Source organism: Leptodactylus fuscus, chromosome 7, assembly GCF_031893055.1.
Source record: "Leptodactylus fuscus isolate aLepFus1 chromosome 7, aLepFus1.hap2, whole genome shotgun sequence".
NCBI classification, from domain to species: domain Eukaryota; kingdom Metazoa; phylum Chordata; class Amphibia; order Anura; family Leptodactylidae; genus Leptodactylus; species Leptodactylus fuscus.
Window position 1 is genome coordinate 77,487,069 of NC_134271.1, and position 18,249 is coordinate 77,505,317.

Genomic DNA, 18,249 nt, shown 5'->3' on the forward strand with positions numbered 1-18,249 from the left:
GAGACAGATAAGCGGAGTCACATGGCATACACTACAAATCCTGCACTCACCTCATCACAAACATGGAGTGCGAAAAACAGGACCAGCATACCGGTAGAAGGGTAGCGACCATGATGCTCTGTCCAGCGGTCGTGGATGTATTTAAAGAAGGCTGGATTATAAATCTGAACCTTAAGAAAAGAAGTAAGGAAATTATAACGATTCTCACTCCTCACTGCAACTCCCATCCTATCCATCATTGCACATCAGCCCAATTTGAATTTTTATTGACCTCCCCTCTACTCCCATCCTCACTCTCTCCTTACTTACAGCTCCACCTGTCCCATGATTTTCCTCCTCACTAGTATACCCACCCACCCACCCTTCCTCCCTCCTCACCCCATTTCTTCCTTCACTATTACAGTCACCATTCCTCTCCTTACTCCCTTTGCTGATCTGCTCCCCTTGCTCTTCCCTCACTTATGGTGCCATCTTCCATGTCATTGCTACCTCTCAACTTCCCTCCAAGACAAAACTCAAAGCATGCACTGGAACAGATGGTCGCTTTCCAGAAGCTTGTTATGTAATATTCAGCAAAGGAACAGATTAAATATTAGTCCCACAATCCATGTCCTCACCTTATCCTTGTCCACCCGCAAGAACGCCTTCACTGGAGCGTATGTGCTGTATAGAGGAGACAAAACAGTTAGAGAATAGACAAGCAGCAGAACAGATAGCTACTATATACAAGCATTCTGGACTAAACAAGCTGCAAGAAATCTACAGCCACCAGGCGGCATTCTGTTCCCATTCCTGAGGTTTTAGTTACCTTATGCTTCTAATGCCATTAATCATCCATAGGGTTTTGTTATAAATCAGGTACACATGAAACATTGAAGTTATGTAACCCTATGGATGTGTTTAATGCAAGTTAGAAACTTTCCCTACAAATATGCTAAATATAGGATTATAGCCTTAGATCTACAGATTCCCCTGTTAACTTAACCCCAGATTAACCCCCAGGTACTTACAAGCGGATTTGCCCAGTGGAGAGGGCACTAGTGATCCACAGGAGATCCAGAGCTTTAAATGGAACCAATACAAAGCTCACATTAGCAGGGAGATTTTTAGCACTTTCCGGGTACATGAAGTGGTGAGTGGTTTTAGAGCCAACGTCATTCTCAAAGCCAAGTGTTGGAGCCTGGTTTATCCTGACAGACAAGAAACCAGGGTTAGATTCAAGATACTATGTCGAGCTCAGTGTATAACATAACCACAGAAATATCAGGTCAAGTAACTGCCCTACTGATGCCATCCCCTAAGTGCACCTGAAATAGCAACAATCCATGGATGGAACATGTAGACCTATAGTCTGTCACCATGGAATGTACAGGTAAATGCATACAAGTCCCTTGCAGCCAAATGAAGATTGGTAAAGGAAGAGTGACCGGGAGCCAGAATCCTGTCTGCCTCTATAACAACTACTTCATGTCTCAGTGTTGTGAATCTCACATATACTATCGCTGCACTCATAAGGCTTTAGCCCTGATGTAACACATTTGTATATTATACAGTAAATGACGGATATCAACTGTTCCTTTTATAATGCTCAAACGGGAATAACACCTATAATGTGACTGATATCACACCGTGGGAAAGCAGCTTCTTTCGTTGCAGATTCTGCTCTGTTTTTTGAGCCAAAGGAAAGAGTGGCCACAAAATGATTGGGAAATATATAGGAAGTGCTTCTACTTCTCTTTTTTGCTCAATTCAATCATCTAAAATCATGGCTTTGGCTCTAAAAACCACAGCAAAACAATAAAAGTGGTCTGCAGCAACGTGGGGCCTTAACCTTAAAGATACAGCCTCATTTTTCAACTCTGACATATGTAAAGTTACATGGTAATAATTTTAGAGTGCTTTAACTTATCAAAGTGATTTGGTGAATGTTTTTTCATGACAAACTATACTTCATGTTAATGGTAAATATTTGTTGATAAGTAGAGATGAGCGAACAGTGTTCTATCGAACTCATGTTCGATCGGATATTAGGCTGTTCGGCATGTTCGAATCGAATCGAACACCGCGTGGTAAAGTGCGCCATTACTCGATTCCCCTCCCACCTTCCCTGGCGCCTTTTTTGCTCCAATAACAGCGCAGGGTAGGTGGGACAGGAACTACGACACCGGTGACGTTGAAAAAAGTAGGCAAAACCCATTGGCTGCCGAAAACATGTGACCTCTAATTTAAAAGAACAGCGACGCCCAGCTTCGCGTCATTCTGAGCTTGCAATTCACCGGGGACGGAGGTTTCCGTCCAGCTAGCTAGGGCTTAGATTCTGGGTAGGCAGGGACAGGCTAGGATAGGAAGGAGAAGACAACCACAACAGCTCTTGTAAGAGCTAAATTCCAGGGAGAAGCTTGTCAGTGTAACGTGGCACTGACGGGCTCAATCGCCGCAACCCAGCTTTCCCAGGATCCTGAATGGAATACACTGTCAGTGTATTCCCGTATACCTGATATATACCCCCGATACCCGTTCCAACGGTGTGCCCCCCCACCTTCACCCCAGAAATACCCTGCAAGTCCCCTAGCAATAGGATTGGGGCTATATACACCCACTATTTTTGCTACTGCCATATGGTGCCATTGTCTGACTGGGAATTCAAAGAATATATTGGGCTTACATATAACTTCAATTCCAGGGAGAAGCTTGTCAGTGTAACGTGGCACTGACGGGCTCAATCGCCGCAACCCAGCTTTCCCAGGATCCTGAATGGAACACACTGACAGTGTATTCCCGTATACCCCATATATACACCCCAAATCCCCGTTCCAACGGTGTGCCCCCCCACCTTCACCTCAGAAATACCCTGCAAGTCCCCTAGCAATAGAATTGGGGCTATATACACCCACAATTTTTGCTACTGGTATATAGTGCCATTGTCTGACTGGGAATTCAAAGAATATATTGGGGTGACGTGCACCCACAATTTTTGCTACTGCTATACAGTGCCATTGTCTCACTGGGAATTCAAAGAATATATTGGGGTTATAAATACCCTCATTTCTTGCTACTGCCATATAGTGCCAGTTTCTGACTGGGAATTCAAAGAATATATTGGGGTTACGTGCACCCACAATTTTTGCTACTGCTATACAGTTCCATTGTCTCACTGGGAATTCAAAGAATATATGGGGGTTATGTGCACCCACAATTTTTACTACTGGTATATAGTGCCATTGTCTGACTGGGAATTCAAAGAATATATGGGGGTTATAAATACCCTCATTTCTTGCTACTGCCATATAGTGCCAGTTTCTGACTGGGAATTCAAAGAATATATTGGGGTTACGTGCACCCACAATTTTTGCTACTGCTATACAGTTCCATTGTCTCACTGGGAATTCAAAGAATATATGGGGGTTATGTGCACCCACAATTTTTACTACTGGTATATAGTGCCATTGTCTGACTGGGAATTCAAAGAATATATGGGGGTTATGTGCACCCACAATTTTTAATACTGGTATACAGTGCCATTGTCTGACTGGGAATTCAAAGAATATATTGGGGTTATGTGCACCCACAATTTTTACTACTGGTATACAGTGCCATTGTCTGACTGGGAATTCAAAGAATATATGGGGGTTATGTGCACCCACAATTTTTACTACTGGTATATAGTGCCATTGTCTGACTGGGAATTCAAAGAATATATGGGGGTTATGTGCACCCACAATTTTTAATACTGGTATACAGTGCCATTGTCTGACTGGGAATTCAAAGAATATATTGGGGTTATGTGCACCCACAATTTTTACTACTGGTATACAGTGCCATTGTCTGACTGGGAATTCAAAGAATATATGGGGGTTATGTGCACCCACAATTTTTAATACTGGTATACAGTGCCATTGTCTGACTGGGAATTCAAAGAATATATTGGGGTTACGTGCACCCACAATTTTTACTACTGGTATATAGTGCCATTGTCTGACTGGGAATTCAAAGAATATATGGGGGTTACGTGCACCCACAATTTTTGCTACTGCTATACAGTGCCATTGTCTGACTGGGAATTCAAAGAATATATTGGGGTTATGTGCACCCACAATTTTTACTACTGGTATACAGTGCCATTGTCTGACTGGGAATTCAAAGAATATATTGGGGTTATGTGCACCCACAATTTTTACTACTGGTATACAGTGCCATTGTCTGACTGGGAATTCAAAGAATATATGGGGGTTATGTGCACCCACAATTTTTAATACTGGTATACAGTGCCATTGTCTGACTGGGAATTCAAAGAATATATTGGGGTTATGTGCACCCACAATTTTTACTACTGGTATACAGTGCCATTGTCTCACTGGGAATTCAAAGAATATATTGGGGTTATGTGCACCCACAATTTTTACTACTGGTATATAGTGCCATTGTCTGACTGGGAATTCAAAGAATATATGGGGGTTACGTGCACCCACAATTTTTGCTACTGCTATACAGTTCCATTGTCTCACTGGGAATTCAAAGAATATATGGGGGTTATGTGCAACCACAATTTTTAATACTGGTATACAGTGCCATTGTCTGACTGGGAATTCAAAGAATATATTGGGGTTATGTGCACCCACAATTTTTACTACTGGTATACAGTGCCATTGTCTCACTGGGAATTCAAAGAATATATGGGGGTTATGTGCACCCACAATTTTTAATACTGGTATACAGTGCCATTGTCTCACTGGGAATTCAAAGAATATATGGGGGTTATGTGCACCCACAATTTTTACTACTGGTATATAGTGCCATTGTCTGACTGGGAATTCAAAGAATATATGGGGGTTACGTGCACCCACAATTTTTGCTACTGCTATACAGTTCCATTGTCTCACTGGGAATTCAAAGAATATATGGGGGTTATGTGCACCCACAATTTTTACTACTGGTATATAGTGCCATTGTCTGACTGGGAATTCAAAGAATATATGGGGGTTATGTGCACCCACAATTTTTACTACTGGTATACAGTGCCATTGTCTGACTGGGAATTCAAAGAATATATGGGGGTTATGTGCACCCACAATTTTTAATACTGGTATACAGTGCCATTGTCTGACTGGGAATTCAAAGAATATATTGGGGTTACGTGCACCCACAATTTTTACTACTGGTATATAGTGCCATTGTCTGACTGGGAATTCAAAGAATATATGGGGGTTACGTGCACCCACAATTTTTGCTACTGCTATACAGTGCCATTGTCTGACTGGGAATTCAAAGAATATATTGGGGTTATGTGCACCCACAATTTTTACTACTGGTATACAGTGCCATTGTCTCACTGGGAATTCAAAGAATATATGGGGGTTATGTGCACCCACAATTTTTAATACTGGTATACACAGTGCCATTGTCTGACTGGGAATTCAAAGAATATATTGGGGTTATGTGCACCCACAATTTTTACTACTGGTATACAGTGCCATTGTCTCACTGGGAATTCAAAGAATATATTGGGGTTATGTGCACCCACAATTTTTACTACTGGTATATAGTGCCATTGTCTGACTGGGAATTCAAAGAATATATGGGGGTTACGTGCACCCACAATTTTTGCTACTGCTATACAGTTCCATTGTCTCACTGGGAATTCAAAGAATATATGGGGGTTATGTGCACCCACAATTTTTAATACTGGTATACAGTGCCATTGTTTGACTGGGAATTCAAAGAATATATGGGGGTTATGTGCACCCACAATTTTTAATACTGGTATACAGTGCCATTGTCTGACTGGGAATTCAAAGAATATATTGGGGTTATGTGCACCCACAATTTTTAATACTGGTATACAGTGCCATTGTCTGACTGGGAATTCAAAGAATATATTGGGGTTATGTGCACCCACAATTTTTACTACTGGTATACAGTGCCATTGTCTGACTGGGAATTCAAAGAATATATGGGGGTTATGTGCACCCACAATTTTTAATACTGGTATACAGTGCCATTGTCTCACTGGGAATTCCACAAATAATTTGGGGATTCATTCACCCTACATCTCAGGCTCTTGCCATATTCACCCAGGTTGTCAGTGCTGCACCAGCTCGTTCCCAGACAGCTCGGCCCGAAAAACACGTTACCTATATAGAGGATTTGGACAATGAAGACAACATGTTCTAAATCTAATGTCTGCACCTTCTCCAGAATTAAAATAAAGGCAGCGTTTAACTTTCAAATAGCACTGCACAAAGGAAGAGCTTATCAGCTTGTCTCATGACATGCTACTGAAAAGTTTCATTTGTGTATCTTAATGTAAATATAGTTGTATAAGCTTTTTGGGTTTTAGGCACTGCCAAGTTATTTATTACCACCCACTCCCTTATAATGATGATGACGCCAAAGTCACTGTGGGTGTTCAGAGCTCACAGCTTTGGGTGACATTTGTCTTGCTCTCTGTCGGTACCAGCTGTCTTTTTGGATACCGTAAAGTTATGTTGACTTTATTAACAGCTATAGAAGCTTTAGCCAGGTTGTGACGGTGTGTAACCCTAACAACACTAAGTGGGATACACATTAATAGTCAGTCTATGTACGCTAAACGTATCACTGAAGTAATTTTTTTTCCCTCTCCCCTAATATAAGAAAGGAACAGACATTAGACCTAGACCGGGGTTCGAGGCTTGAAAAAATCCAGTATTATTTGTTCTTCATGATGTGAAATATGTGTTGAAAAGCAACCCAAGATGAAGTCAGCCATGTGTGCCAGTGTGTTACTTGGCATGCCTTTGCTGGCCCCAACTGTAAGGGTCACTCTCCATTTCCTCCATTTTCCACTCCCCTTCACACCATTTGTGGTGAAGCAATGGGATGCACTGAAGTGCACCCTCTAGCCTCGTGTGGGATAGGGACATCAGATGCCACTCCAACCCCCTCGTCTTCCTCCGCCAGCCAACGGTGCGAAGATGAGAGGAGTGTGCTCTGAATGTTTTCTGCCTAGCAGAGGCTAGTTCTCACTTACGAAAATGGCCCCACTTTGACCTGTATATCAGGCACAATGGTGTAGGTTTCAAAGAAACATGGCACCAACAAGTTGGAAAACGTGGGCCATGCGTGGACCGTGTTTGAGTCTGGCAAGCTCCAGATCTGCTACCAGGTTCCAGCCATTATCACAGGCGCAAAAATGCCAGGCCCCAGGTGTAGCAGGGAAAAAAAAATGCCATCTCAGCCAGGATGGCATCCCTGACCTCGGAGGCACTGTGCTGTCTGTCCCCCAAGCTGATCAGTTTCAGCACGGCCTGCTGACATCTCCCCATGCCAGTGTTACAGTGTTTTCCGCTAGTAGCTGGGGTGGAGGTTGCAGCTTCGTAGGGTTTCAGTCTACTCCTGCCATGAATTTTGGCCTGGGAGAGGAGATAGGCCACCCCAGTTTGCACCCGGGGAACAGACTCCACCACATTCACCCTGCCTGTCATTAAAGATAAGCACTGCAGCATCCCTGACCACAGGCACTTGTCCATGTGTCGGTGGTCAAGTGGACCTTGCAGCAAAGCGCAGAGCTCTGGGCCCGACTGATGTTATGGGACACATGCAGGCGCAAGGCAGAGACAGCACACCAAGAGAAGTAGTAACGGCTAGGCCCAGCATAGGGAGGTGCCCCAGCTGCCATCTGCTGACGGAAGGCCTGGGTCTCCAGAAGCATAAACAAACACCAACATCTCCAGGGCCAGCAGTTTATCGATGAGGCTGTTACAGGCTTGGGCATGGGGGTGGGTTGTATTGTACTTCTGCCTGCAATGAAAAGCTTGGGAAATGTGGAGTGGCTGGGAAGAGGCGCATGATGGTGCAGGCCAAAAGGGCGCATGAGGGTGAACTCCCCAATGTGTCAGAGATAGGTGTGTAGGTGTCCTTCCATCATATACTTGCACCATATTTGGCTTTGGAAGTTAATTTTGTGCCAAAAAGTGGTTAAGACAGCGATCCCTCAGCTACTCCCGTTACACTGTCTATTGAAGTTACCATCTGTGGAAGTGGACCACCATTTCTAAGATCCCAAAGGAAGCAGGCAAGAGATGTGCAGTTCAGAAACAAAGATGAGAAAATAAGTTTAGGCTGTAGAGCACAGAGGGATCGGAGAGGACAGAGCTGGTGTCGGCCAGGTATTCCCACAACATGCGCCTATACTTGTCCCTCCTGGTGACACTAGGCCCCTGAGTGGCAGTAATTTGTCCAGGGGGGCCATTAACGTGTTCCAGACCTAGGAATAAGTCTTCCAACAGGGTAGAGTTTTGCATGCCTTTGCTTCTACCCACTGTTTTTGCTGCTTAGCTTCCCTCCACATCTACTCTGCTTTCACCCCTAAACATCACCCCAGTTTATGCCTTTGCTTCTACCCAGGTTTTTTGTTGATTTAGCTTCCCTCTACATCTACACTGCTTTAGCCCCTAGACATCACCCCTATCCATGTGGGGTCGGTGGCCTCGTCATCCACCAACTCCTCTTCCAATTGCGCACTGCCCCCTTACTGCAAACCGCACATGACCACAGCTTGCCTTGATGGCAACTGTGTCTCATGATCCCCACTTAGGTCCAGACAAGTCGGTGGCGGGTCCAAAACCCCAAAATTGGAAGGAAATGGCAGATGCTGCAGTATTTCTAACACCTGTTCCTGGTGCTCGGGCCTGGTCTGTGTTGTACCCTGCACCCTGCTTAACGCATCTGCCATATCCGAAGTTGTGCTGAGCGCATGCTAATGTTTCGTGTCCAGTGCAATGGATGGGATGGGATTTCACATAAGTCTGCCACCCATGGCCACTCATGGTTGAGCAACTGAGGGAGTTGACTTTGACGAACCCGAGGGTTTTGGAGTTGGAACTACATCAAAGGTCTGTGCTGCTCACACACTCTGCTCAACACATGATATGTTTAGTGCCAGCAGTGTGGAGACGTCGCACAACAGCCGTTGTTCCAGCAGGTACAGGCGTTGTAGGAGTGCATAGAGGCTAGCAGCGGCAACTATACACTTTAAAAACTATCCGCACAAGCGCCACACTTTCACCAGTAGCTCAGGAACATTGGGGTACCTTTTTCAAAAGATTAGCAGCAATGAGTTAAAAACGTGGCCCAGGCATGGAATATGTTGCAGGCTGCCAAGCTACAGAGCCAATCCCAGGTTACGGCCATTATCACACATGACAACATGCCTGGGCCCAGGTGCAGTGGCAAAAACCACATTGCCGTCTCATCGAGGATGGCATGACTCACTTTGTAGGCAGTGTGCTGTCTGGCCCCCAAGCTGATGAGCTTCAGCACGGCCCGCTGACGTCTCCCCAGACCAGTGTTGCAGCGTTTCCAGCTCGTAGCTGGGGTCAATTTAACAGCGGAGGAGGGTGGTGTTTCAGCCCTCCTCCCAGGAATGTTGTGTGGGGAGACAAGTCAGGCCACCACATTTTGCGACCCGGTCCACGCCTCAACTACATTCAACCACTGTGCCCAAATTGAAAGGTAGCGTCCCTGTCCGCATGCACTTGTCCATTCGTAACTGGTCACATGGAACTTTAGGGCTAAGCGCTGAATTTAGGGACCGCCTCATGTTTGGGGGAAAGTGCTGGTGTGGACGGCACAGTGCGGTGGCGCAGTAGACACTCTGCCCAAAAAGGGCAGAGTGTCCCCCAGCCGGGATTCCAACATCTCCTGGGCCAGATTTCTTGAGATGAGGCCGTTGAAGCCTTGGGCATGTGGGTGGGTTGCGCTGTACTTTAGCATGAAATGAAAGGCTTGGGAGATGGGGAGTTGCTGGGAAGAGGCGCATGATGGCGTGGGCAAAAGGAGAAATGGCAGGAAAAGGTGAGGATAAGGGTGAACTCCCCAAAGTGTCAGAGGCAGATGTGGAGGTGTCCTGGCTCCTGGTCTGGACTGCAGCGCCAGCCCTGTCAACAGTGGAAGAGGCAGTGGCCGCCAGGCCAAACGACGATTATCCTGCGCTTGCTCTCACCCACTGAGCCCAGGGCTTGCCTTCCAAATGATGGCACCCGCAAGAGGTGGTGAGATTCCTCTCCGCAGATCTCCAAACCATCTTGGACTTGCAAATTGCACTAAATTTGTCATGTAACTGACATGTATATGATGAGTCTATCCATTGTCTGTTCATTTTGGTGAAAGTCAGCCTGTCAGCTGACAGACAGCTGTGCTTGTCAGTGATGATGTCACCGGCTGCTTGTACCCCCAGTTTTTGCTGCTTAGCTTGCCTCCACATCCACACTGCTTTTGCCCCTACACATCACCCCTATCCATGCCTGTGCCTCTAGCCATAAGTCTGCCACCCATGGAAACTCATGGTGCAGAAAGTGAGGGAGCTGACTCTGAGGAACCCTTGGGTTTTGTAGCTGGTACTCCATCAAAGGTCTCTGCTGCTCACACACCCTGCTGAACATACGGTATCTAGGGTTAGAGCGTGTGGTGACCTCGCACAACAGTAGGTGCTTCAGGCAGATGTAGGCCTTGCTGGAGTGTATTGCGGCTAGCTCCAGGTACTGTAGACTTGGGAAAGTGGGTGTCCAAGTGCCGCACTTTCACCCTTAGCTCAGCTAATTTGGGGTATGTTTTTAAAAATCATTGCACCACTACATTGAACATGTGGGCCAGGCATGGAACGTGTTGGAGGCTGGCAAGCTCCAGAGCCCTCCAACAAGCTAAAAAACCTGGCCCCAGGGGCAGCGGGGATAAACAAATTGCCATCTCATCCAGGATGGCATCCCTGACCTCAGAGGCAGTGTGCTGTCCGTCTCCCAAGCTGATGAGCTTCAGCCCAGCCTGCTGACGTCTCCCCACACCAGTGTTGCAGCGTTTTCAGCTCGTAGCTGGGGTCAATCTAACAGCGGAGGAGGAGGAGGGTGGTGTTTCAGCCCTCCTCCCAGGAATGTTTTGTGGGGAAACAAGTCAGGAAAATTCTTGAAACGGGAGAGTTTTGCATCTTTGCCCTTGCTGCCTATGGACATCCCTTTGCCTCTAGCCACCATTTTCCCTGCTTTGCTTGCCTCCACATCCACACTGCTTTTGCCCCTAGACATCACCCCAGTCCATGCCTTAGCTTGTACCCCCAGTTTTTCCTGCTTAGCTTGCCTCCACATCCACACTGCTTTTGCCCCTAGACATCACCCCAGTCCATGCCTTAGCTTGTACCCCCAGTTTTTCCTGCTTAGCTTGCCTCCACATCCACACTGCTTTTGCCCCTAGACATCATCCCTATCCATGCCTCTTCCCCTAGCCATAACTCTGCCACCCCTGGAAACTCATGGTGCAGAAACTTTGGTTGCTGACTTTGAGGAACCCTTGGGTTTTGTAGATGGAACTCCATCAAAGGTCTGTGCAGCTCACACACCCTGCTCAAGATATGGTATTGTAGGGTTTCAGCGTGTGTGAATGACGGACAACAGCCTGTGTTTGGACAGATGTAGGCCTTGCTAGAGTGTTTTTAGGCTAGCAGCGACTCCTGTGCACTTGCAAAAGTGGGCGCACAAGCGCCGCATTTTCAACAGTAGCTTCGGTACATTTGGGTATGTTTTTAAAAAACTTTGCACCACTAGGTTAGACGTGGGCCAAACATGGAACGTGTTGGAGGCTGGCAAGCTCCAGAGCCGCTACCAGGTTCCAGCCATTATCACAGGCGTAAAAATGCCAGGCCCCAGGTGTAGCAGGGAAAAAAAAATGCCATCTCAGCCAGGATGGCATCCCTGACCTCGGAGGCACTGTGCTGTCTGTCCCCCAAGCTGATGAGCTTCAGCACCGCCTGCTGACGTCTCCCCACACCAGTGTTTTAGCGTTTGCCGCTAGTAGCTGTGGTGGAGGTTGCAGCGTCGTAGGGTTTCAGTCTACTCCTGCCATGAATTTTGGCCTGGGAGAGGAGATAGGCCACCCCAGTTTGCACCCGGGGAACAGACTCCACCACATTCACCCTGCCTGTCATTAAAGATAAGCACTGCAGCATCCCTGACCACAGGCGCTTGTCCAAGTGTCGGTGGTCAAGTGGACCTTGCAGCAAAGCGCGGAACTAAGGGCCCACCTGATGTAGAGTGACACGTGCTGGTGCAAGGCGGGGACGCCACACCGGGAGAAGTTGAGACGGCTAGGGACGGCATAGTGAGGTGCCACAGTTGCCATCAGGTCCGGGAAGGCGGGAGTTTCAACAAGCCGGAACGCCAACCTCTCCTGGGCCAGCAGTTTAGCGATGTTGGCGTTCTAGGCTTGCGTGGGTGGGTGGTTAGCGGTGTATTTCTGCCGGCGCTCCAATGTCTGAGAGATGGTGGGTTGTTGTAAAGAAGCGCCTGATGGTGCCTTTGATGGTGCAGGAGAAGGAGATAAGACAGAAACAGGGGAGGATGAGGGAGAAGTCAACAAAGTGGCGGAGGCAGATGAAGTGATGTCCTGGCTCGTCCTCTGGAGTGCATCGCCAGCACTGTGAGCAGAGGCAGTGGCATGAACGGCGGGCGACGTTTGTCCTGCCGTTGCTGCCTGCCACTGATTCCACTGCTTGGATTCCAAATGACGGTGCATTGAAGTGGTGGACAGGTTGCTCTTCTCAGGGCCCCTACTCGATTTCGAGAGGCAAATTGTGTAGACGACACTATATCTGTCCTCGGCGCATTCCTTGAAAAAACTCTACACCTTCAAGAAACGTGCCCTCGATGGGGGAGTTTTTCTGGGCTGGGTACAAAAGGGAACATCTTCGGACATTCCGGGTCTGGCCTGGCTTCGGCAAAGCAGCTGACCTCTGCCTCTGGACATGTCTCTGCCTCTAGCTACCCTTTTTGGTGCTGCACCTGCCTCAACATCCACACTACTTTCCCAGCTTGACATCTGCCTTGTCCAGGTGGGGTCGGTGTCCTCGTCGTCCACCACCTCCTCTTCCAACTCCTGTCTCGCCTCCTCCTCCTGCACAATGCGCATGTCAACTGGCTGCCCTGACAGCAACTGCGTCTCATCGTCGTCGATGAGGGTGGGTTGCTGGTCATCCGCCACCAAATCGACCGGAGATGGAATGGAGGAGACTCTAGTGTTTGAGCATCTGGACACAGATACTCGTCTGTTAGGTCCGTGGAATCGCGAAATGGAGGGGCAGGTTGCGGTACAGTCAAAGGAAGGGAGAACAGCTCTGGGGAGCAGGGACAGTTGGGGTTATTGTTCTGGGAAGATTGGGAATTTTGGGTGGAAGGAGGACAAGACTGTTGGGTAAGAGGAGGTAGAGGCTGCCTGGCTGGTGGACAATGTGCTTTAAGCGTTATCCGACAGCCATTGCAAGACCTGTTCCTGGTTCTCGGGCCTACTAATCTTTGTACCATTCAGCCTAGTTAATGTGGAACTTTTGTGCAAAGCGCAGAACTTAGGGCCCGCCTGATGTTAAGGGACACACGCTGGTACAAGGCTCAACTCACCCTAAGTGCCAAAAACACTGCTGGTGCAAGGCTCTACTCATGCCAAGGGCCTCAATCTCTGCTGGTAGCTCAGCTTAAGGTCATGTAACTTTGTTTGGAAGGGCTCATGTTAAGGGCTAGAAAAGTGAATTTTGGAAGGTCTTACCACATATCTCACACACACACACACACACACACACACACACACACACACACTCAAAATGACAGTTAAGGGTGAGGGCTTTTGGAATTCCCATTGCCTATTCCATTTGTGGTTGTCATGGGGAACGTGATTTAAAGGGGTGGTTGTTACTGTTTGTTGAGCTTAAATTGGGGTTTGTGTCCATCCATTTGGGGAGTAAAGAAGGTTTCCAGGTATTTTCCCACTTTGATAGAGGTTTTTTTGAATGTGGAAAGTGTGTAGTTGTTAGGCAGTGATGTTGGGGTAATAGAGGGTCTTTGGTGTGTTAGATGCCCCCAGACATGCTTCCCCTGCTGTCCCAGTGTCATTCCAGAGGTGTTGGCATCATTTCCTGGGGTGTCATAGTGGACTTGGTGACCCTCCAGACACGGATTTGGGTTTCCCCCTTAACGAGTATCTGTTCCCCATAGACTATAATGGGGTTCGAAACCCGTTCGAACACACGAACATTGAGCGGCTGTTCGAATCGAATTTCGAACCTCGAACATTTTAGTGTTCGCTCATCTCTATTGATAAGGTTTGTGTTAAATTATGAAAAAATAGGAAATTTTGGGGAAAAAAATGCAGTTTTCCAACTTTGAAATGACATGCTCTTCATACTGATTATATTTCTGAAGAAGTATGACAATTTATCATATCTCTACTTTATGTTGGCATCGAACTTGAATCACCCTTTAAATTATTTTCCATATATTATAAGGCTTACAAATGTATCCAAATTTTAAAGGACCCACTTTTCAAGGGACCCATTCAGTTCTGAAGGAGCTTTAAAAAGACCTCTGTAATAGAAAGCACCACAAATCACCCCATTCTCAAAACTGCACTCCTGATTGAATTCAAAACAGCATTTAGGAAGTTTAACCCTTTCAGCAATTCACAGAAATGTAAACAAAAATTTACAGATTTCAATGTATTTCACATTCATTTAGTCCTAGAATTTACACATTCCCAAGGGGTTAAAAGAGAAAACGTGCCACACAGTTTGTTACGCAATTTCTTCCGACCGTGGGATTATGCCACATGTGGATGTTAACAGATGTAGGGGCCACAACAAGATGCAGAAGCTAACGCTATTGGGGGGTTTTGGAGGGAAGATTTTGCAGGAAACATTTCCAGGTCCTATGTTGCATTCGCAGAGACCCTGAGGTACCAGAACAGTATATAAACACCCAAGTGAAAACCATAGACCCCTCAAGAAGGTTAACAATTTAACTAGTACGTATTTTGACCCTACAGGTGTTTCACCAAATTTCTTACCATTGTGATGGAAAAATGTCAAGCGACTAAAATAATAAATTGCATTCCACAGTTTGTTACACAATTCTCCTAACCACCACAATACTGCATATATGGTGGCAAACTGCTCTAAAGGCACATGGCAAGGCTCAAAATGGAAAGAGCACTATTCGGCTTTAAGAGGGCAGATTTTGCTGGAATAGTTTTCAGGTTCCATGTCGCATTTGCAGAGCACCCAAGGGTGTCGGAAGAGTGGAAAGCCCCAAATGAGACTCCATTTTGGAAGTGAGACGCCTCAAAGAATTTATCAACAGCTATAGTGAGCACTTTGATCTTGTGTTTCACAGAATTGGGCTGTGAAAATTGAAAATGATAATTACTTACCATAATTTGATTTTCCAGATTCCATGACAGCACCAGAGAGAGTAAAATAGGAGAAATTCAGGGAGGGACCACTGCTTGAAGCACCTTTCTGTCAAAAGAGAGATCAGCTGCCTACCCCAAATCAAATCTATAATGCCGCAAAAACGTAGAGAGTGAAGACTAGGTGGCTGGCCGACAGATCAGTTCTATAGAGGCATCAGCTTTTTCTGATCAAGATGTAACAATGGTTTAATAGAGTGTGCTTTAAGGCTGAGAGAGTCTCTACTTTAAAATGAATCCAAGATCATCTTCATAGCCCTAACTGATCCTGAGACACGGGAGATCTAACGTATTCCTCCCCCTCCTGTACCCATCTGATCTTCATAGAGTAATCTATGCCGACCGTTTCTCTAGTATTATCCGTTAGACGCTAAAATAATAGCAATAAACTATTATTACTCGTAGAGATGAACGTATATAACACTGCTAAGTGGAAAAGGCAGATAACACATTTTCATTCATTGAATGTAACCACATAAAATCCAAGTTTATGGGTAAAATAGCAGGGTTTTTTTTAGGGGGGGGGTTGCACCGACAGTACAATCAAAACACCTTGGACTTCCAGTAGATCATCAGATCTATAATTATGGGTCTCTAAAGCCAGTAATGATGAACCGCAGGAACTTCAGAGGCTGCATCCATAATATGTGAGCAATGAAGCGGCCATGTTTCACCAATCTGATACTGGCCCTAGTTATCACATTGATTAGGTACAGAGATTAGAATTGGAGTGATATCCTTCTGTCCTCCTTCCCTGGGCTTGGCTGACGGCTGATGTTCATCCATCTTCAGGGAGGATACAGGGGTACAACCAGGAACCCTAGCAGGTTAGTGGCTCTACCTGTGCGTCCACCTACATCCTCCAAACGGAAAACGACCAGTCCCGCCTCTTCCACCTGCAGCTTTGTTCTTGGTCTACCAGAAGCCAGAATGCTCAGGCTGGCACTTGGTAGCCTTCTGGCCAGACCCTGCTTGAGGTACTTTTCTGTCAAAAAAAGAAATCAGCCGCCACCCCCAAATCCAATCTATAGTGCCGTAAAAATGTGGGGATGAAAAGACCAAGTGGACTCAATAAATGAATCAGGGGGCATAGTGGGCATTCTGACCATACAGCTGTTTCTTAGAATTGGGCAGTAAATTTGGAACATATTTCACAATAAGATGTTGCTTTAACTCTCATTTTTAATTTCTATAAAAGGGGTTAAAGGATAAAATACACCCACAATAAGGTAAGCAATTTCTCCCAACTACAGACATGTAGATGTAAACTGCTGTGGAACAGAATGCTATTTATAGGGCAGATTTTGCAGAAATGTTTTTTGTTGACATGGCGTATTTGCAGTGTCCATGAAGTACCAGAACAGTGAAAACCCCCAACTAATGACCTCAGTTTGGAAACTAAACCCTTTAAGAAGCTTATCAAGGAGTATAGTGAGTATTTGAACCTTACAGGTATTGGATTCATTTATTTTCCAGAACTTGATAAGCAACAGAGGTTGCAAAGTAGATCAGTGTGGAGTACATCACAGTACAAGGAGATGATATACTAGGGCAAATAAATTATAAAATTAATAATCCTTGGATATATGATACAATCTCAAGCACTCCTTCATGCACCGGCCAGTTGTCACACTTCTATTGTTCTTCCTTAACCCCATTTTCAAACACACATTGCACATTTTTTGGGTCCTCTCACTCTTTCCAGTTTGCAGGGCTTCACATGGAAAGTGCTCTTCCTGGTCCTCAAATATTAGGGTCTTTACAGCTTCCTCCTGTCCTGCCTGCACATCAATATTAGCATGTAAGCATCATTTTTCAGAGAACTTTTATTTCAGTGTAATCTCCCTTGACTTCAATCCACTTATTCCACATCGCCTCCAATGATTGGATGGTCTCAGAAAAGAAGGTGATCTCTTAGGGCGCCTTCACACGGAGTAATGCTCTGCGCATTTTGCTACAAATTACACGTGTAAAAATACACGTGTAAAATGTAGTAAGCCATTGAGTTCAATGGCTTATTTTTTTTGTTCGTATAATGCACGTTATTTTGAGCGCGCAAAATTATGCGCTCAAAATAATTTGTAGCAAAATGCGTGGAGCGTTACTCCGTGTGAAGGCGCCCTTACTGCTGCAGGAAACCTGCTATCGCCTCACTGACTGCATTTTCTGTAAGCATGTCTAAATTCTATTGGCTATTTTGCTGGTGACATGTTTGTCGATCAACATTCGTGTCACTCATCGAGAACTGACCTTTCACATCATCAAAATATCATGACCAACACTGGATATGTGGCAACTAAAATTCATAAGCTATAACACAGACTTTGACCCAATGATCTTCCACAATCATGGTCTCCACTTTATGGCATGTTTCCTCTGAAGATTCTTCGTCAGGACGCCTTGGCTCATCTTCAATTGATTCCCTACCCTACTTGCACTGTTTGGCCCACAATTTACTTGGTAGTGGGAAGGTGTATCACAACCACACACAGCGATCATTCTTTCAGGGATTTCTTTGAACTTCTTTTCTTCCTTTGTAAGAAATTTAATCACGGGACAACACTCTAAATCCCTTAATTTCTTTGTAGGCCTGGTCTGTACTGCACTTGCCATCCTTTCACTTCCAGTGCTCTCATCAGCCAAGCTCAGCTTTCTAACACAACATACTGAGCTAGATAACCTAAGAAACCTCATACATTGCTATCTGCACAGTCAGCATTTTGTATCACATGCTTGAATTTCTCATGGTGCTATATGGCTGCAGGACTTGGATCACATATATCAACCCCCTCACATGTACTTATTGTAGGCCAGGCTGCAGTCTGGGTCACAGGGGTGTTGCAGTTACCATGTATTGTGTCAGTACAAGGAAATTGCTCTTGCCCTTATACTTCACCAACAATATGTTATATAAAAAACAAAAAAACTTTGCAAGTCTTCAGTAGGTGATACCTTTTTTAATGGCTAACTCATAATGATGACAGAATATGA

At 45.6% G+C, this 18,249-nt stretch overlaps 1 protein-coding gene across 2 annotated transcripts in view; it reads right to left on the reverse strand.

Moving 5' to 3' along the window:
* Positions 1-18,249, reverse strand: part of ST3GAL2 (ST3 beta-galactoside alpha-2,3-sialyltransferase 2) — a 43,259-nt gene that overhangs the window by 1,927 nt on the left and 23,083 nt on the right. For both annotated transcript variants that reach the window (XM_075282209.1, XM_075282211.1), the window contains exons 4-6: positions 1,011-1,190; positions 618-663; positions 51-170 (exon numbers count right to left, since the gene is read on the reverse strand). In XM_075282209.1, coding sequence (XP_075138310.1) covers positions 51-170; positions 618-663; positions 1,011-1,190 — 346 coding nt within the window. The remainder of the gene's footprint in view (positions 1-50; positions 171-617; positions 664-1,010; positions 1,191-18,249) is intronic.